Source organism: Lethenteron reissneri, chromosome 72 (assembly GCF_015708825.2).
Source record: "Lethenteron reissneri isolate LAM-NWPU_2019-01 chromosome 72, ASM1570882v1, whole genome shotgun sequence".
NCBI lineage: Eukaryota > Metazoa > Chordata > Hyperoartia > Petromyzontiformes > Petromyzontidae > Lethenteron > Lethenteron reissneri.
The window spans coordinates 1,675,227-1,695,499 of NC_083850.1; the positions used below are offsets into that span (position 1 = coordinate 1,675,227).

A 20,273-nucleotide genomic window follows, 5' to 3' on the forward strand; every position below is an offset into this window, starting at 1 on the left:
AATTTATAGTGTTGCTGATCATGGTGATGCTGATGGTGGTGGTGATATTTGTGGTGGTAGTGATAATAGTGGTGGTGATAATGGTGGTGGTGATGATGGAGGTGGTGATGATGATGATGATGATTTTGATGTTGGTGATGATGGAGGTGGTGATGATGCTGATGATGATGGAGATGGTGGTGATGATGGTGATGGTGCTAATGGAGATGCGGATGGTGGTGATTGTTGTGGTGGTGGTGGTGATGATGATGATGGTGGTGATGGTATTGGTGATCGTGGTGATGCTGGTCGTGGTGGTGACGATGGAAGCGATGCTGGAGATGCTGATGATGAAGTTGGTGGAGGTCATCATGGCGGTGAGCAATCTTCTGGGTGAGGAGCAGCGATAGCCTCACCTTGAGTGAGAATCCTGGCCCAGGCTACCGCTGTTACTGTTGTTGATGACGATGGTGGCGGTGATGATGCAGATGCTGATGATGGACATGCTGGTGGTGGTGGTGGTGATGTTGGTGGTGGTGATGTTGGTGGTGATGTTGGTGGTGGTGATGGTGGTGAGCACTCTTCTGGCAGATCAGCAGCGAGAGCCTCACCTTGAGTGAGAATCTAGGCCAAGCTACCGCTGTTACTGTGGTTGATGATGATGGCTGCTGCTGGTGGTGGTGATGATGATGATAGAGGTGGTAATGGAGTTCCCGGTGATGGCGGTGATGTTCGTGGTGATGTTGGTGGTGATGAGCAGTCTTCTGGGTGAGGATGCAGAGATAGCCTCACCTTGAGTGAGAATCCAAGGCCAGGCTGCTGCCGCCGCCGCCACTGTTGTTGCTGAGGCCAAGAGTCGAGGCGAGCAGAGAGAGAGCAGCAGCAGCAGGAGGAGCAGCAGAGAGGGCGAGGGGGAGAGGGGGAGCAGCAGCCGCGACAGAAGCAGCGGGGAGATGGAGGAGGAGATGGAGGAGGAGCTGAGTTGTCAGCGTCACGGTGGAACCTCCTCCGCGTGTTCCGTCTCCTGGCTCTCTGAGTCTCTGTCTGTCTCCTGGCTCTCTGAGTCTCTGTCTGTCTCCTAGCTCTCTGAGTCTCTGTCTGTCTCTGGCTCTCTGAGTCTCTGTCTGTCTCTGTCTCTCTGAGTCTCTGTCTGTCTCCTGGCTCTCTGAGTCTCTGTCTCCTGGCTCTCTGAGTCTCTGTCTGTCTCCTGACTCTCTGAGTCTCTGTCTGTCTCCTGGCTCTCTGAGTCTCTGTCTGTCTCTGTCTCTCTGAGTCTCTGTCTGTCTCCTGACTCTCTGAGTCTCTGTCTGTCTCCTGGCTCTCTGAGTCTCTGTCTGTCTCCTGACTCTCTGAGTCTCTGTCTGTCTCCTGGCTCTCTGAGTCTCTGTCTGTCTCCTAGCTCTCTGAGTCTCTGTCTGTCTCTGGCTCTCTGAGTCTCTGTCTGTCTCCTGGCTTTCTGAGTCTCTATCTGTCTCCTGGCTCTCTGAGTCTCTGTCTGTCTCTGGCTCTCTGAGTCTCTGTTTGTCTCCTGGCTCTCTGAGTCTCCGTCTCCTGGCTATCTGAGTCTCCGTCTCCTGGCTATCTGAGTCTCTGTCTGTCTCTGGCTCTCTGAGTCTCTGTCTGTCTCCTGGCTCTCTGAGTCTCTGTCTGTCTCCTGGCTCTCTGAGTCTCTGTCTGTCTCTGGCTCTCTGAGTCTCTGTCTGTCTCCTGGCTCTCTGAGTCTCTGTCTGTCTCTGGCTCTCTGAGTCTCTGTCTGTCTCCTGGCTCTCTGAGTCTCTGTCTGTCTCTGGCTCTCTGAGTCTCTGTCCGTCTCCTGGCTCTCTGAGTCTCTGTCTGTCTCTGGCTCTCTGAGTCTCTGTCTGTCTCTGGCTCTCTGAGTCTCTGTCCGTCTCCTGGCTCTCTGAGTCTCTGTCTGTCTCTGGCTCTCTGAGTCTCTGTCTGTCTCTGGCTCTCTGAGTCTCTGTCTGTCTCTGTCTCTCTGAGTCTCTGTCTCTGTCTCTGGCTCCCTGAGTCTCTGTCTGTCTCCTGGCTCTCTGAGTCTCTGTCTGTCTCTGGCTCTCTGAGTCTCTATCTGTCTCCTGGCTCTCTGAGTCTCTGTCGTCTGTCTCCTGGCTCTGTGAGTCTTTGTCTGTCTCCTGGCTCTCTGAGTCTCTCTCTGTCTCCTGGTTCTCTGAGTCTCTGTCTGTCTCCTGGCTCTCTGAGTCTTTGTCTCCTGGCTCTCTGAGTCTCTGTATCCTGGCTCTCTGAGTCTCTGTCTCCTGGCTCTCTGATTCTGTCTGTCTCCTGGCTCTCTGAGTCTCTCTCTGTCTCTGGCTCTCTGAGTCTCTGTCTGTCTCTGGCTCTCTGAGTCTCTGTTTGTCTCTGGCTCTCTGAGTCTCTGTCTCTGGCTCTCTGAGTCTCTGTCTGGCTCCTGGCTCTCTGAGTCTCTGTCTCCTGGTTCACCGAGTCTCACTCTGAGGCTCTTTCTGTCTCTCACTGTCTCCTAGTTCTCTAAGTCTCTGTCTCTGAGTCTCTCACTGTCTCTCAATGTCTCTGTCTCCTGGCTCTCTGAGTCTCTTCCTGGGGTTCTCTCTGTTTCTCTCTGTCTCCCCACTGAGTATCTCTCTCATTGTCTCCGTGTCTCCTCCATCTCTCTCTCTCGCTGTCTCTCTTCTCTCTCTCAATGTCTCCTCCTCCTCCTGCCCGAGTCTCTCTCTCTCACTGTCTCCGTGTCTCCTCCTCTCTCTCTCGCCCGTCTCCTTCTCCTCCCTGAGTCTCCCTCCTCCCTCCCTCTCTCCGGGTCTCCTCTCTCTCTCTCCCTCTCGCTCACTCAGTCTCCTCCATTCCTCTCTCTCTCTCTCACTGTCTCCTCTCTCTTTATCTCTCTCTGTGTGACTCCCTCCCTCTCGCCCACCCGGTCTCCTCCATTTCTCTGTTGCGCTCTGTCTTCTGTCTGTCACTGTCTCCTCTCTGAATCTCCCTGACTATCCCTGTCTCCTCTCTGTCTTCCTCTCTATCTCATCTCTCTGTTGCTAGCTCCTCTCTCTCTCTCTCACTGTCTCCTCCATCTCTCTGCCTGTCTCTCTCTCTGCCTCTCTCCACTACGCTCTGTGTGTCTCTCGCTCAGGGAAGCCAACAAGCCAGGACACATGGGGTTATTGTTATTATACGGGGTGGCCAAAACGTGAGGACACATGGGGTATTGTTATACAGGGTGGCTCAAAAGTCAGGACAGATAGGAGTATTGAACTGGGTGGCCCAAAAGTGAGGACACACAGGGATATCTAACAGGGTGGCCCAAAAGTCAGGACACATAGGGGATTGCACTGGGTGGCCCAGAAATCAAAACTTATTGGGGAATTGCTATACAGGATGGCTGAAAAGTCAGGACACAACGCGATAGTGTACGGGATGGCCAACAATTCAGGACAAATAGGGATATTATACAGGGTTGCCCAAAACTCAGGATACATACGAGTATTGTGTAGTGACATCGCAGGATGTCAACATGCAGTGCGGGACCTAGAGAGGCACGGCGTGCGATGCAACAACATCGCGGATACCACAATGGTTTGAGTGTAGTACCGGCCCTAGAGGGGCCCAGTGAGCACTGATTGATAGCGCTGGATGGCACCACGCTTGGCGTGCAGTGCCAACCCTACAGGGCAGGGTGTGGGAGTGCCGGCCAAAGGATGAGGTTACTAAAGGCCATGGCACTCTGGTTGACCCAGGAGGACACGTGACCAGTTAAGTCTACAAAGGGGCTCCAAGTGGGGGCTAGGGGTGGTCACGTGGTTGGGACCCAGATCCTTCCCGAGGATTCTGGAAGGTGGGCGTGGAAAGGGCGGAGCCGGCAACGCCGCAGAGAATATCAGCCAGGTCCCGAGAAGGACCAGGGTTGTTGTTCATCCTGGAAGAAACATTCGTCTACGTTCTCTGTTCAACGAGTCTCCAACACGTGGACCCGGACCCGAGCTGTTGATCCCAGTTGGTAGTAGCAGTTACATTGTAACTATTGTAGTTAGCCTGGTGGTCACCACCATAGGTTGTTATTCTGTTAAGGGGAAGTTACCCCGTGTGTTGGAGTTAAATAAATGTGTTGCCTCCAAGTCTACGTCTGCGACTCAGTTGAACTCACTACAATTGCACTGGGTTGCCCAAAAGTCAGGACACATACAAATTTTGAACTGGGTGGCCCATTAGTCAAGATGCATAGGGGTATTGTTATATTGAGTGGCCTAAAGGTCAGGACACATAGGGGTTTAAATTGAGTGGCCGACAATTCAGGACGCATACGGATTTTGTTATACTGGGTTGGGACACATAGAGGTAATGTTATATTGGGTGGCCCAAAATTAATAACACGTAGGGGCATTGCTAGGGTGGCATAAAAGTCCGAACACATTGGGGATGGTACTGGGTGGCCAAAAATTCAGGACACTCATCGATATTGTACTGGGTGGCTCAAAGGTCAGGACACATAGGGGTATTGAACTGGGTGGAATTAAAGTCAGGACACATAGGGAATTGTACTGGGTGGCTGAAAATTCAGGACAAAATTCAATATTGTAATGAGTGGCTCAAAAGTAAGGACACATCGAGGTCATAATAAAGGTTTTTGGGTTAGATCACCTAAGTATAAATGTGTCGAAACCCTCCACCACCCAACACGGCCAATCAGTCAGGGATTTGTCACGTAAACAAAACGACAAATAGTTATTACTTAAGCCCACCGGCGTGTTGAAGAGTGAATCCACAACATTTACAATTTCAGTACAACATTTTGCTAGTAATTACATCCAGCATCATCGGTCGATTTTCCAGAATAGTGAAGCCATCCACCTGCTTCCGGTCTTAAATAGAGCAGGACGATGTCATCATTGAACCCAATCAGGTGCAGAGATCAGAGGCGGAGGAGGGGGGGGGGTATTGTTATTACATAATAGATTAGTTATCAGTTACATCATGGGACCTCCTTTACCAGTACCAGAATATGAGAATAGGTTTTCCCCTTTTTTCTGGCAACAAAACAGGTCGTAAGATGTTAAAAGCACCAAACTGAAACCTTTTACAAGGAATCATGTCTGCATTAACCACAATACTTGTGGTCAGAATGCAAACAAAAAACATACTCTGATAATATATGCATTTTCTTTGAAACTGATTGGTCCACACCAGAGACAGCTTTCTTTGGAGCCTAGTCTCAAAAGGTGTTAGACCAGAGGACGCCAAAAGCCGTACAGCACAAAGACAAGCAATATCAGAGTAATGAGAGCTCGGGGTGAGCAGCTACATCATGGGGAAAACCTATTGTCATATTTTGGTACTGGCAAAGGACTTACAAGGGAATTGCAAAACAGGGTGGCCCAAAAGTGGGGACAAATAGGGGTATTGTTATGCTTGATGGCCCATTAGTCAGGAAACATTGGCGTATTGTTATATTTGTAGTGACATCGCGGGATGTCACTGTGCTGTGCCGGCCCTAGAGAGGCACGGCGTGCGATGTAACGACATCGCGGACACCACTATGATGTGGGTGTAGTCCCAGTACTATAGGGGCTCGGTCAGCGCTGGTTGATAGCGCTAGGTGACACCACGCTTGGCGTGCAGTGCCAGCCCTACAGGATAGAGTGTGGGTGTGCCGGGGTTATTAAAGGCCATGGCACTCTGGTTGACCCGAGAGAACACGTGACCAGTTAAGTCTACAAAGGGGCCCCAAGTGGGGGCTAGGGGTGGTCACGTGGTCCGGGTCCAGATTCTGCTCGAGGATTCTGGAAGGTGGTCGTGGCCATGGGCGGGGCCAGCCACGCCGCAGAGAATATAAGCCAGGTCCCCCAAAGGGACCGGCATTGTTTTTAATCTTGAAGAAACCTTCGTCTACGTCCTACGTTCTACCGAGTCTCCAGCACCTGGACCTAGACCCGAGTTGTGGTCCAGTCCGTTGTAGGTAGTTACGTTGTAATTAGTGTAGTTAGCCTGGTGGTCGCCACCATAGGTTGTTATTCTGTTAAGGGGCAGTTACCCCGTGTGTTGGTGTTAAATAAATGTGTTGCCTCCAAGAGTACGTCTGCGACTGAGTTGAACTCACTACACATTGGTTAGCAGTAAGTACCCGGCGTTGCCCGGGCGAAAAAAGGCAGGCACACACATGGACTTACACACAGACATCGACCCACACACATAAAAACCCATCGGCTTACATGTGTAGAGGTGTAATTGCGCATGGCTACGAATGTTGAGGTGTGATTATGCATGGCCACGGATGGCCAACAAACACAAGGGGCGGGGTTACGGCCGTACACAAGGGTGGCGCTAGCACCGACGTCCGCATGTGTATCCCCCACGGGCCCCCCCTCGGGGGCGAGTCCTATAAAAGGTGATGAGCTCGAGGGCTCGAGGTCGGGACTCAGCTTTAACCAGAGAAGACGGAAGACCAGCTAGTGTAGGCCCCAGAGCTCCCCTGGCTCGCTGTCCTTATAAGGGCCGACCAGGGCAAGCCGGTGGCGTGGCCCCGAGAGCCCAGACGAAGCTGGTCTGGTGACTCAGGGAGCCGGGATCCCAGTTTAACCAAGCTGGGACAGATAGCCTCCCCTAGTCCCGTAGTGGAGGAATTGGTATAGGTTAGAGGGGTTAGCTGTCGAGAATCCCTGTAGCCAAGTGACCTGTACAACTGTGTTGGTGTAATAAATAAGTGTGCCTCCGATCCTGTCGTCAAGCCTCCATATATACTTACTACATCTGGGGTCAGAAGTAAACGTCCAACGATGGACACACGAGGGACGACACGTACCAGGGAGTCGGAGATGGAAGACGCCGCGGCCGATTCTCCACCAGTGATGGCCGGGGTCGAATCGGAGCAGCCGGGGCCGAGTACGCCCGCGCCGCTACGACAGGAGGAGGGGGATGCGTCGGCCGAGGGACTCCGGCTGGCCCACTCCCGCCTGGCGGACCTGCTCTACGCCGCGGCCGCCGCGTTGGAGGAGATCACGCGGCTGGGGGCTGGAGGAGCAGCGCGGGTCGACGACGGCAGCCGGCGCGGGGCGACGTTTCCCGCCACCCCGACGCGGCTCGCGGTCAAATTTCCCGCCATCTCTACAGTACGAGCGGAGGGCGGGGCCGGCCCGCGTCACGTGTCTGCTGAGCGCCAAGCACAAGCCGTGACATCATCAACGCCGGCCGGCGCGTCAACATCAGAGCGACCGGCGATGCCATGTGCACGGCCCGCCCACACTGTATCATCGGCGGGGAGCGACGGAGAGCGTTCTGCGGCCACGGACGCCGCCTTACAACAGCGTCTGCCGCCTCTTAAAGAATTTGTCGGCGCTGACGGAGACTGGGGCGGCTTCAAGAGGCGGTTCATCGCTCATCAAGAGATGGCGAACTGGTCGGACGCCGAGGCTCTACGCGCGCTGCCAGCGATGCTGGACAACGACGCCCTGGCTACCCTCACCTCGGCGCCGAGGGAAAAGCGCGCCACTCTACACCTGGCGTTGCAGCTGCTGTCAGCCGTCTATGGGCCGCCTTCGGACTGCAGGCAGCTGTTCCACGATCGGAGTCGGGGCGCCAACGAGTCACCCCTGGCCTTCCGGACGGCTCTCCTGGCTCTGGCAAAGGCTGCTTTCCCAAGGATGGACGAGGAAGGAGTGGATGCCATGGTGGCTGAGAAGCTGCTGCTACTCGCTGACGAGCTGGACGTCAACGTCCTGGCTCAGGACGACGCGGAGATGTCGTCCCTGCTGGTCGCGCGCCACATCCACGGGGGCTTGCGGTCCCTGCGTCGGAAGGCGGCAAAGGGGGCGGCCGGCCATGCCATGGCGACCACCGCCCTCCCATCGGAGGAGGTCTGCGGGGTGGAGCGGCGAGGGGAATGGAGATCGGCGGCACCGCAGGCTCGGAATGGACCGAGCCGCCAGGAGCAGCCCAGGTCATCTGGGGCGCTCACACGCTGCTACAACTGTGGCCTGCAAGGCCACGTTGCGTCTGGATGCCGGGCTCCCCGTCAGCGCGGGGCGACACCTCGTCAGGACGCCACGCCGTCTCCTCCCAAGCTCCAGCAGAGAAATACGGCGAGTCGCGGCACCTCACACGTTTGGCCCACGCACACATCCGACACACACTCACGCGCTCAACTAAACAGGGCTCCAAACTCCCCGTCCGTCGCGCGCGATTGTTCGGTAATGCGGCGAGCGCTCCAACCGGGTCAGTGGTCGGAGCTCGCCCATCGTGTCGTTGCTGCGTCGGCGGGATCATCGGTCGTGGTCGGTCACATTGATGGGGTAGAGGTGCGGATTTTAATTGACACAGGGGCATCGGCGACCATTATATCTGATTTAATTTATAACATCCTTCCCGTTCAAAGTCGTCCCTTGCTCCCTGTTGACGTGCCGTGCTATGCCGCTAACGGAGGCTCTCTGGGCATTATTGGCCAAATCCGCGCCACTATCTGCATTGGAGACATTAAATTATCCGGCCCTGTTTTGGTTTCCTCCTCACTCGCGGTTCCGTGCCTGTTGGGGACGGATTTTCTGGCCAAAATGCCCATCCGTATCCTTATTGACCAAGGGTGCATTGAGCTCCCATCGGGCCGACGCGTTACATTTCTGTCTTCCCCCACCACGGAGCGTCGGGCGTTTGCCACCGTGCAGGCGCTCGTCACAAAAACTGTGCGCGTGCCTCCGGGGGCTCAGATGCTCGTCCCTCTTAGGTTGCGTCGGTCGTTTGATGCAGGGGTTGCGGATCGGGGGGTCTTGTTGGGTCTATCTCGGGCCGGGGTCAATGGACCCGATTTGCTCGCGGCTCAGACTATGGTGAGAGGGGATGGGGACCCCTTCATTGCAGTCCTTAATGTGGGATCGCGAACGGCCGTGGTTCCTCAAGGGACCGTGCTTGCACACGCAACGCCGGTGCCCTATGAGGAACCACTCGTGGGTCAGGTATCCACCGATCCTCCGTCGCGACCGCATTCGGACTCTGATGACGGATGGCTGGATGCGCTTTGCGCGGGTTCAGTGGACCTGTCTGACTCGCAGCGCGCGCAGCTGCGAGTTCTCCTGAGCGAATTTGCTGACGTTTTTAGTCAACACAAATTTGATATTGGTTGTACAAAATTGCTGCGACACCATATTGACACGGGTGACAGCGCGCCGATCCGCCAAAATCCCTTTCGGTTGAGTCCCGCCGAAAAGGATCATGTCAAATCGGCTGTTGATGACATGCTAGCCGCCGATATCATTTCCCCTTCCACCAGCCCGTGGGGCGCGCCGATCGTTTTGGTGAAAAAACACGACGGCTCACTGAGATTTTGTGTTGACTTTCGGCGTCTCAACAAAATCTCTGTGGCAGATGCGTACCCGCTTCCTCGGATGGATGAGTCGCTCGACGCCTTGGCCGGTGCGCGATTCTTTTCCACCCTTGATTTGCTATCTGGATTCTGGCAGCTTCCTCTGGATGACGAATCAAAACCTAAGACTGCTTTTCGTACACCGCAGGGCCTCTTCCAATTTAACCGTTTGCCGATGGGTTTACATTCTGCGCCGGCAACTTTTCAGCGGTTAATGGAATTGGTCTTGGCAGGTTTGCAATGGGATTCGTGTTTGATTTACTTAGACGATGTCATCGTCTTTAGCAAATCCTTCGAGGAACACCTCCAGAGGTTGCGTGCTGTTTTTCTCAAAATGCGGGCTGCCAATTTGAAATTTAAACCACAGAAGTGCCATTTACTCCGCGAATCGGTGCGATATTTGGGTCACATTGTTGGGCGCTCGGGGATATCCACTAATCCCGCCAAAACGGAATGCGTCAGCTCCTGGCCGACTCCCACCTCTGTGGGAGAGGTCAGGAGTTTCATTGGGTTCGCGTCGTATTATCGGCGATTTGTGGCTGACTTCGCTACGATTGCGAAACCATTGCATGCCTTGACGTCCAAGGGAGTCAGGTTTCATTGGGGGCCGGAGGAGGAGGCTGCTTTTCGCGCCCTCAGAAATGCTTTGGTGGGAGCTCCGCCGTTGAATTACCCGGATTTTTCACAACCCTTCTTGCTCGATACTGACGCAAGTAACACGGGCATCGGGGGTGTGCTGTCCCAGCTCATCGGGGGCGTAGAGCATGTGGTGGCTTACGGTAGTCGGGTACTGTCTCCAGCCGAACAGCGGTACTGCGTTACCCGTCGGGAATTATTGGCCATTGTTTATTTCATTCAGCAGTACCGCCCGTATCTGTACGGTCGGCGGTTCACCGTCCGTACAGATCATGCGGCCCTACAGTACGCCCTGCGGGTTCAACAACCATCGGGCCAGTTGTCTCGATGGTTGGAGATCCTCCAAGACTATGACTTTGTCACCACATATCGTAAGGGTGTCCGCCACACGAACGCTGACGCCCTGTCACGATTGCCACCCACTTCGGAGTGCGCGTGCCTGTTGGGTTCGGGGCGTTGTAGGCCCCCGAACGTCACCACCGATTCGGTCCTCGTGGCCGCTACCGATGCACCTTCGGCTTCGGGTCCTATCGAGCAAGAAGGGAGGGATTCGTTGCTGGGGTTGCCGGTCGCGGAATGGGGACGCCTCCAAATGGAGGACACCTCCCTCCTCGCTTTGCGCCGTCGCGTCGGGGGGGCTGGTCAGGGGGTGGAAAACGTTGACTCGTGGGGGTTGTTCCAGGGTCTTTTGATGCACTGGGATGGAAAAACCCGGCGCCAGCGGCTTGTGGTGCCTGCTGCTTTAAGGGGTAAGGTGGTATGGGCTGTTCATGAGCGGCTTCTGCACTTGGGGGTTCACAAGACCTTTGCCACGCTCCAGCTGGATTTCTTCTGGCCGGGCATGGAAAAGGACGTGGGGGATCTCTTGGGGTCATGCACGCAATGCGCGCAGAGGAAGCCGCCTGCGAGGGGGTCCAACCCTCCGCTGCAGTCCATAAAAGTTTCCCGGGTTAACGAGCTCGTCGCTCTGGACATACTTGGGCCATTTCCCGCTACGCCCAGGGGCAATAGGTATTTACTAACGGGGGTTGAATACTTCACGAGATGGCCTATGGCCTGGCCCCTGGCGAACCAGTCGGCAGCAGCCATCGCGGAGGCCTTTGTCCAGGGCTATGTCCTCGACAAAGGTGCTCCGGAACGGCTGCTTACTGACCAGGGTAGGAATTTTTCTGGTAAACTCCTACGTGAGGTGTGCGACCTCTTGGGTACGGAGAAGGTTCGGACCTCTCCGTATCACCCACAAACTGACGGGATGGTGGAACGGCTGCATCGGACCATCACGTCCATGCTGTCCCAGCAGGTGTCGGTATCCCAGACGGATTGGGACCTCCGCATAGCCGGTGTGTTGCAGGCCTACAGGATGGCTCCTCATGCGGCCACCGGATTTTCCCCTTTCTTTTTAATGTATGGGCGCGAAGTTAACCCCCCTGTGGCGACCCAGCTGAAGCTCTCGGCGCTCCCGGCGAAGTCTAATTTGTCCGAACACATTAAATTTAACATCGCTAAATTGTCTGAGGCGCGGGAAGCGGCCGTGCAAAATTCTGAACTCCGCCAGAAGGCGAACGAGAGGCTTCGGTTGGGGCGGGTGCAGGTGGTCAAATGGGAACCAGGGGACAGGGCGTGGTTGCACTGTCCTCAGGTGCCGCTGGCAACCTCGTCGAAATTGGTACGGCCGTGGCGGGGGCCAGTGGAGGTCGTGCAGGTTTTGCGGCCGCAATGTGTTCGCGTCAAATGGGGGAGGCGCCGGTGGTATGTGCACCCCTCAAGGTTAAAACCATTTGTCGCGCCGCCCCGTGGTTCACACACACACACGCATGGCCAAACGTGTGAGGGTGTCGCCGACTCCCCGTCGTCGCTGCACTCGCCTAACCTGACGCCAACTGTTCCGTCCCCAGGTGAAACAGGAGTGACGGGTCCACACCCACCAACCCCTCCCGGAGGGGTCGGGGGTCACTCGGCAGCGACGCCTGACTCTCTTGCACCCGGACCGTCAACAACCGTCACTGAGCGTGCCAGGACGGGCCCTTGTGACGGGCCCGCCGCGCGGACGCGCGCCAAAACGCGCAGACTATTGTGAGGTCGGCCGTTGGGGGGCCTTGCGGACAATGGGAGGGGTGGCGTCCGGAGTGTGTGTATATATGTTGGTTTTGGGGTATTTATTCGGGGGGGGTGCGTCGGGTTATTTTTTTTCCTCTCTCTCTCTCTCTCTTCCTGTTGTTGTTCTTGTTAAGGTTCTCTTGTTCTTGTTAAAAATTACGCGAGGCACACACACGGGGTTTTTGTGAGGGATGCACCTTTATTCTGATTTTTTTTTTTTGCAGCCAGGGACGGCTGCGAGCTGTACAGGGGGGGGGTGATGTAGAGGTGTAATTGCGCATGGCTACGAATGTTGAGGTGTGATTATGCATGGCCACGGATGGCCAACAAACACAAGGGGCGGGGTTACGGCCGTACACAAGGGTGGCGCTAGCACCGACGTCCGCATGTGTATCCCCCACGGGCCCCCCCTCGGGGGCGAGTCCTATAAAAGGTGATGAGCTCGAGGGCTCGAGGTCGGGACTCAGCTTTAACCAGAGAAGACGGAAGACCAGCTAGTGTAGGCCCCAGAGCTCCCCTGGCTCGCTGTCCTTATAAGGGCCGACCAGGGCAAGCCGGTGGCGTGGCCCCGAGAGCCCAGACGAAGCTGGTCTGGTGACTCAGGGAGCCGGGATCCCAGTTTAACCAAGCTGGGACAGATAGCCTCCCCTAGTCCCGTAGTGGAGGAATTGGTATAGGTTAGAGGGGTTAGCTGTCGAGAATCCCTGTAGCCAAGTGACCTGTACAACTGTGTTGGTGTAATAAATAAGTGTGCCTCCGATCCTGTCGTCAAGCCTCCATATATACTTACTACACATGCACACAAACACATATGGACTCACACACACAGACATCGACTTTAGAGACACACAAGTAGTAACACACAAATCGACTGACACACACACATAGACTTACACACACATATCGACTCACAAATACATATATAGACTCAACAACAACAACCGCCATTCGACACTAAATGGCGTTGACATTACCACGATGCTTGTGGCAGGCTATGTGTACCTTGAGGACACGTGAAGTGTCGAACGCCCGCTGGCAGGATGTCAAGGGGCAGACCCAGGTGCCACGGGTCGACTGACTGAGATGAGTGGCTGATGCACCACCTGTGCCCTCTATCGTGCTAACGTGCTGTGCTTTAGCCACCCGGTGCTCCGCTCATTGTTCTGAGCGTCGCTCCTCCGCCCTCCGTTGTTGTTGGAGAACGACTGCCTCCAACTGGCCAGTAGCATCCTTCACGAGGCTCCTCCACAGAGGCCAATCTTGACACCACTGGTACCAGTCATAGACAAGTCCACTCAGCTCCACATCGTCCTGTACCACATCACTTCATCTCTTCTCTAGCTTTTGCCGCGCCCGTTTAGCCCCCGCGATCCGGCGGAACAAAAGCTGTTTAGGCATGCAGTAGCTGGGCATGCGGGCTACATGGTCCAGCCATTGCAGCCTTGCCTGCCGTAGGAGGTCACCAACGGGACTTTGTTCAAATCTTTATAGGATTTGTGAGCTCATCACACAATCCAGCCTGGTAAAACCCAGGGATGGATCGTAGGCAGGCCAGCCTAAATGTTTCTAACCGGCGAAGATGTTGCATTAGGGCGGTCCAAGTTTCGCAAGTGTACAGAAGGGAGGGGATGACCGTGGGCGAGAAGACCTGGAGCTTCGTGCAGAGCCAGAGACCAGGTAGCTTCCACACAGTGTTATGCAGCCGATGAAAAGATAATGCCGCTCGACTGATTCGGAGGTGTTAAACAGGAGCCGGTCATGAGCACACTGGCCAAATATGGGAAACTCTGCACTCTCTCCACAACTGCCCCATCACCAATTGTGAGTTTTGGGGGTGGATTGTCCGACGGTACAAAATACCCAGGCAGGTGCTTAGTTTTGGTGGGGCTAATGGTAAGGCCCCACCTCCTAGTGGCAAGCTCCAGGTTCAGCAGCAGCGCGTGCAACTCCTCTTTTGAGTGAGCATTAATTACCAGATCATCGGCATACATAACGTGGTTGACCAATAGGCAGGCATCCCTTGACCGCACCTGGGCATCGATCAGCTGAGAATTCTTCCGGTACAGGCATTGAAGGCTTAACGAACTACATGGTCCAAATATATGTAAAAGAATGTGGGAAGCAGATGACATCCCTGTCGCACCCCAAGGTGTAGAGGGAATGGCTTTGACTCACAGCCACGTAGTTTGACGTGGGGCCGCTCACTATCATGAAGGTCCTTAAAGATCGTGAGCAGAGGGTCAGGGACTCCGAAAGCACAAAGAGCAACCCAGAGGCCAGGCCTACTGATGGTATCATAGGCCTTGAGCAGGTCAATAAAGCACACACATGGACTAACACGCACACATGGACCTACAGGCACGCAAAGAAATGGACTTACATTGACTAACATGGAGCCACGTACACACAGCGACTAACACACACACACATGGACTGACACACACACATAGACTCACACACACATACATAGACTGACACACACATTGGCGTACACACACATAGACATATGGACTCTCACACACAGACATATACTTTATATACACACACATGGAGTTACACACACATATTAACTCACACACACACATTGACTTACACACACACATCGAGTGAGGCGCACACATGTATAGACTTACACACACATATGGACTGACACACACATACACATGGATGTACACACACACATTGACTGACAACACATAGACACACACACGCATATTGACTTACACATTGACATAGAGCCATGCACACACATCGACGAACACACACAAAGCGACTGATACGCACACATGGACTAATACGCACACTTGGTACGCCGACTCGATGACATAAGCATTGCTACAGTGGACATTAAAAGCTGGCAATACAGGCAGCAGCTGAAAAAGCAGGATACAGTCGACATGAAAGGCTGGCAGTACACTTAGTGAGGTAAAGAAGCAGGCAACAGATTATAGACTGGCATACACTCATAATGGGCAATTTTTTTTTTACAGTGTAGATAGAGTAGCAGTACACTGACGTTAATGAATCAGAAGGCAGCAGTCCACAGCACAGACTGGCAGTACACCGTCGCAGCGTCATAAAAACGCACCAAAAATAAAAATATTTAGCAACCTAATAATGAAAAGTTAGTTTTCTGCATACAATCATTATAATTGTAATATTAGCCAACTTATTAGGTTAATAATAGTAAACAATGAAGCAGAGTTGTTATCTGCATACAAACATAATGTTTGTAATATTTTAAAACTTATTTGTTTAATAATAGTAAATAAACGTGAGTTCTTAGCGAAAGATTCAATAAAATTGTACTTTAAATTGGCGTGGTGACTCCCAGTCCCGTGCAGAGCCCGCGGCCTCGCCTAGATTGGCGAGCCGGAGGAGGTGAGACGTTGCCAGGCTGCGGGCTGGGCCGCTACCCCCCCATCATCCCCCCGCCCGAGCGACAATAATCCGACAAGAAAAGTATCAAAGTGCTACAATACTAGTATGTACCGACCCTAGAGTAGTAAGTGCACTCATTGGGGTGAGGCGGGAGAGAAGAGGACATGACAATAGGATGAATTTACCTCAGCGGTGCGTGTAATTTTTGTGCATTTTGAACGTGAAGGAGAAATCCCCCCCACCCTCCACCGATGACGCGCGTGCGTTGCTCGGGGCAACCCCCCTGCAGCTTGGGCGGGGCGTGGAGATAAATAATTAATGCAAAATCGCCAAAAAACGCTAATTCAACTAATTAAAAGGCGACGGACGTGAAAAAGGAATAGCCTATTCCCACCACGGGGTTTAGGGCGTGCTGGCTGGCAATTTTTTTTCGACGTCAACCCCACCGTTCGAGAGCCAAATCTCCCACTAGCGCGCGGAGACTTTATTTTTAGGAAAGAAAGAAAAAATAAGATTGCTTTCCAGGGTGGCTTAAAAGTGAGGACACAAAGCGATATTGTAAGGGGTGGCGAAACATTCAAGACACTTAGGGGTATTAAATCGAGTGGCCTGAAATTCAGGACACATAGGGGTTTTGTTATACTGGGTGGCCCAAAATCCAGGATACATAGGGGATCGTACATGGTGGCCTAAAAGTCAGAACACATAGCAATATTGAACTGGGTGGTTCAAAAGTCAGGACACCCAGGCGTATGGCTATACGAGTGTCGGAATTGTCGGGACACATACGGGTGTAGTGGGTTACATTCAGGCGCACGCTGGAACTTTGGAGGCAACACTTTATTAGCTAAACACAACGGGTAATTCTTAACATTAACAGGATAACATAGGGTGGTAACCACCGTTCCTAACTTAGCTAACACATGGGGATACTACATTCCTGGACCGGAGACCGAGGATCGTAGATAGTGGCTTCATCCCAGACTTGATACAGCAGAACAGCCCGGCTCTCCGTCCACACCCCGCTTATAACCACTCCGGTGTGGCCGGCTCCGCCCCAGGCCCCGCCCCCCTTCCCGATCCTTCGAGAAAGCCCGAACCCCGAACCACGTGACCCCCCTGGGGTCCTTGGCCCCCCTTTATCCGGTCACGTGTCCTATTGGGTTCACACAGTGTCACGGCCTGACACGACCTCCGTGACACCCGCCTACAGCCCCCATACCGAGCCAACACAGCAGTGTCGTTCTACTACATTACACAGGTATTGAACTGGGTGGCCCAAAAGTAAGGACACATGGGGGTATTTTACTGGTTGGCCCAAAATTCTGGATACATAAGCTTATTGTACTGGGTGGCCCAAAAAGTTAGTACACAGGGTTATAGTTATACATACTCTTTGGTTCTTTCAATAAAGTCACATAGGTATAAAATAAAACAAATTACAATGTTTTGATCGCAACGGTCATCGGGTGTGTCGTGTGAAACAGGGGCCCCTGTCGGGGTCGCTGGCCCCCGAGATCCCTCCCTCTGTACCGCTAACGGTCGGGTTAACCTCATTATTAACCTCATTACTCGCCCCCTCGCTACTAGGCGAACCGCTGTTGGGTTCTTCACCCATGGTGTGAGAGCCGTCGCTCGAGGATTCCCCTCCCCCGCGGGTCCGCGTAATAGGCATGGTTAATTACGTACGCGCACACCCACACACAGCTCTGCGCGGCACTCACTCAATACCGACCACTCACGTTAGGAGCGCGCACCTGTATTATACACGTAGTGAACGTGCGCGCGCACACGCATACAGCTCCACACGCGATACCCACTCTTGCGCCGCTCTGCGCAGCGCTCGCCGCCTGCTGGCCGCTTACGTTATGATCGCGCACCTGGGGTACGCCGATTACGCACGCCGCGAGCTTACGCACACACAGTACCACACGCGTTCCCACACGCTCACACTGCACGACAAGATCACGCGAGACCACGCTTCGCTATTAATGATTTATTACCTGGTACTAATGTTGAATCAGTGAGTCGACGAGGCTGGCCTATTCCCCTAAACCGGCACCTATTCCCTATTTATCGGCTATTATCTTACTTCACCTCCCCACTCCCTGTTTGGCGTCCGCGGAGGTTCGCTGCTCCCTGCGCTAACAACGTACCTCGATGCGTCTCACGGACGTCCGGGTCGCTGGCTGGAGCTGCTGCTGGTCCGCTGGCCTGGAGAGAAGAGAGCGATTTCCCCTCTGCGCCCCTCTATTTATCCTCCCTACCTCAAAGGGGATGCTGCGCTGAACAATGGGCTCGCGCACCCCGAGCCCGCGCACGGCGGTTCCGGGCGCTGTTGATATGCTAATCAGTGAGCGACGTTGGCGGCGTACATCCTAATTAACCCCTTACCCTCCCTAACAATGGGGCCTGCGCGCTCAAGCGCAATTATCCCAACCCTCCATGACTATGCGCAACAGCCCCTGTGATCCCGCTATTCATGCTGTCCCGTGCCTCCCCTGCTTGCCCCGTCGACTCGTGGGGGTGTGTGTGGGGGGAAATGCGCCTCAACCGCGGTGGCCGAATGCCCCACGCCGCGACCACACCATATTAAGGCTGGTCGCAGCGCCGCGGTGCCACGTAGCACGGGGGAGGTCATCCAATTCCCTGATCGCCGGAAACCGTGAGAATTAATCCCGATAAGGGTCTCTCGGATAAAAACCGGTCGGCCAGGCGACCTCCCCTCGGAGCTCTATGGGGGGGGGGGGGGGGAAATGAGTGCGGGTGTGTTCATGTGAGGTGAGGTGAGGGGGACGCGGGGTCGGCTCCGTTGCTTGGTGGTGGCGAGGTCGGGGATTTGGTGCCTGCCGAACGGCTTCGCGGCGGCGGCATCACACCCCACCATAAACTAAACCACAGCAGTGCGAGTACTGAGAGCTAGGGTTTTGGTTATAGACCGAAACCTTCAAAGCTCATGTCGCAAAAGGACACACCGTTACACCCATTAGTCAAGACACATAGGGGTATTGTTATATTGAGTGGCCCAAAAATAAGCACAAACTGGCGTATGGATATACAAGTGGCCAGAAAGTCAGGACACATACAGGTGTAGTGACGCGGTGCCATCTGTTGACCATGGGGGCTAACTACGGGTATGGGTGCGCTATACAACGGCCAACCATAAGGGGGGCGTAACTGAGCCAAGGGCCAAGGCAGGGATCAATTAGGAAGCTCCTGGAACTAGCAGGAAAGTTCATGAAGGGGGCGTGGCCAGAGGCGGGGCTTGGCCACGCTAAGGGTTATATAAGGGAGAGGCAACTGGGGGTTCGGGGCTGACGTGGGGGTACGGGTCCTGGCTGCCGTCACTGTCCTCACTGCCATCTCTTCATCGTCGTTGCTAGATAGTCAGTCAGCTATATAGTTGTACGTCGCCGATGTAGCTGTATGGGTGGATCAGCTATATGTAGCCCAGTGTGTATGTTACTCAGTGACCCTGTCCGTAAAGTGTCGAGACATAGACAAGGAACCCTCTACGAGTCGTGTCTCCGAAGTCACTTAATTTCACAGGTATTGAAGAGGGTGGCCCCAAAGTGAGGACACAGGTATTGTTAAGGTGGCCCAAAAGTATATACACATATGGGTATTTTACGGGGTGGCCCAAAATTGAGGATACGTTTGAGTATTGGACTGGATGGCCCAAAAGTCAGGACACAGAGGGGAATTGCCATACAGGATGGCAGAAAAGTCAGAACACAGGGATATTGTACAAGGTGGCCCAAAAGTTAGGACACATATAGTTGTATTGAACTGGGTGGTCCGAAAGTCATGACAAATACAGATATTGAACTGGGTGGCCCAAAAGTTAGAACAGTGGTATTGTTAAACTTGGTGGCCTAAAAGTGAGCGGCACGTATCACTATTATTGTAATGGGTTGCTCAAAAGTCAGGATACCTAGGGCTATTGAACAGGGTCACCCAAAAGTCAGGACGCATAGGGGTATTGTTATACCGGGTATCCCAAAAGTCAGGACACATAAAGGGATTTTTACACGGGGTGGCCTAGCAGTGACAACACACTGGTGATTGTACTGCGAGGCCCATTAGTCAGGAGACATAGGGGTATTGTTATAAAGGGTGGCTCAAAAGTCAGGACACATAGGGATATTGAACTGGGTGGCCCAACAGTGAGGACACATAGGGGTATTGTTATACAGGGTGGCCAAAATGTCACGACACATATGGGGTATTGTACTGGGTGGCCCAAAAGTGACGACACATCGTGGTATTGTTTTTCAGGGTGGCCCAAAAGGTAGGCCACATAGGGGTATTCTTATACTGGGCGGCCTAGCAGTGAGACCACTTAGATGATATTACTGTGTATCCTATTGGTCAGGACACATATGGGTATGTTATACTGGATGGCCCAAAAGTGGGGTATTACTCTTTGGTTCTTTCGGTAAAGTCACGTAGGTGACAAAATAAGAATAAATAAATTAAATCACGATGTTTCGGGCGCAACACAAGCGCCCGTCATCAGGTGGGACAACCACAGCAAGAAAATAATTGCTAAAGTGGTCAAGAGAGCTGCTGCAAAACAAGAGGTTATATATAAGAGCCAGGGAGGAAGGCAGAGGGGGGGTGCGGGAGAAATGCTGAGGCTGCTAGAGTACGGGGGAAGGGAGAACAAAGCGGAGGTGGGGGGGGAGCAAGCGGGGCTGGGAAGCTTAAGAACAAGATTGTTATACTGGGTGGCCTATAAGTGAGGACACAAATCAGTAGAATTGTATTGGGTGGCCCAAACATCACGACACATCGTGGTGTTGTTATACTGAATGGCCCAAAAGCCAGGACGTATCGTGGTATTGTTATACAGGGTGGA

At 53.7% G+C, this 20,273-nt stretch overlaps 3 protein-coding genes across 4 annotated transcripts in view; 2 read left to right on the top strand and 1 right to left on the bottom strand.

The window, feature by feature from the left end:
• Nucleotides 1-1,246, bottom strand: part of LOC133361254 (uncharacterized) — a 59,435-nt gene extending 58,189 nt beyond the window's left edge. For both annotated transcript variants that reach the window (XM_061580153.1, XM_061580150.1), the window contains exon 1: nt 772-1,246. The gene's annotated coding sequence lies outside the window, so the exon portion shown is untranslated. The remainder of the gene's footprint in view (nt 1-771) is intronic.
• LOC133361317 (zinc finger protein 91-like) overlaps nt 1-20,273 on the top strand; it is a gene marked incomplete at its 3' end in the record, with an annotated part of 1,159,662 nt that overhangs the window by 312,545 nt on the left and 826,844 nt on the right. The gene's annotated exons all lie outside the window — the stretch shown is intronic.
• LOC133361280 (uncharacterized) lies at nt 6,554-12,566 on the top strand. The gene is made up of 2 exons (XM_061580204.1): nt 6,554-8,024; nt 11,830-12,566. The coding sequence occupies exons 1-2, from the start codon at nt 6,723-6,725 to the stop codon at nt 11,842-11,844; spliced, it is 1,317 nt and encodes a 438-aa protein (XP_061436188.1). The 5' UTR covers nt 6,554-6,722; the 3' UTR covers nt 11,845-12,566.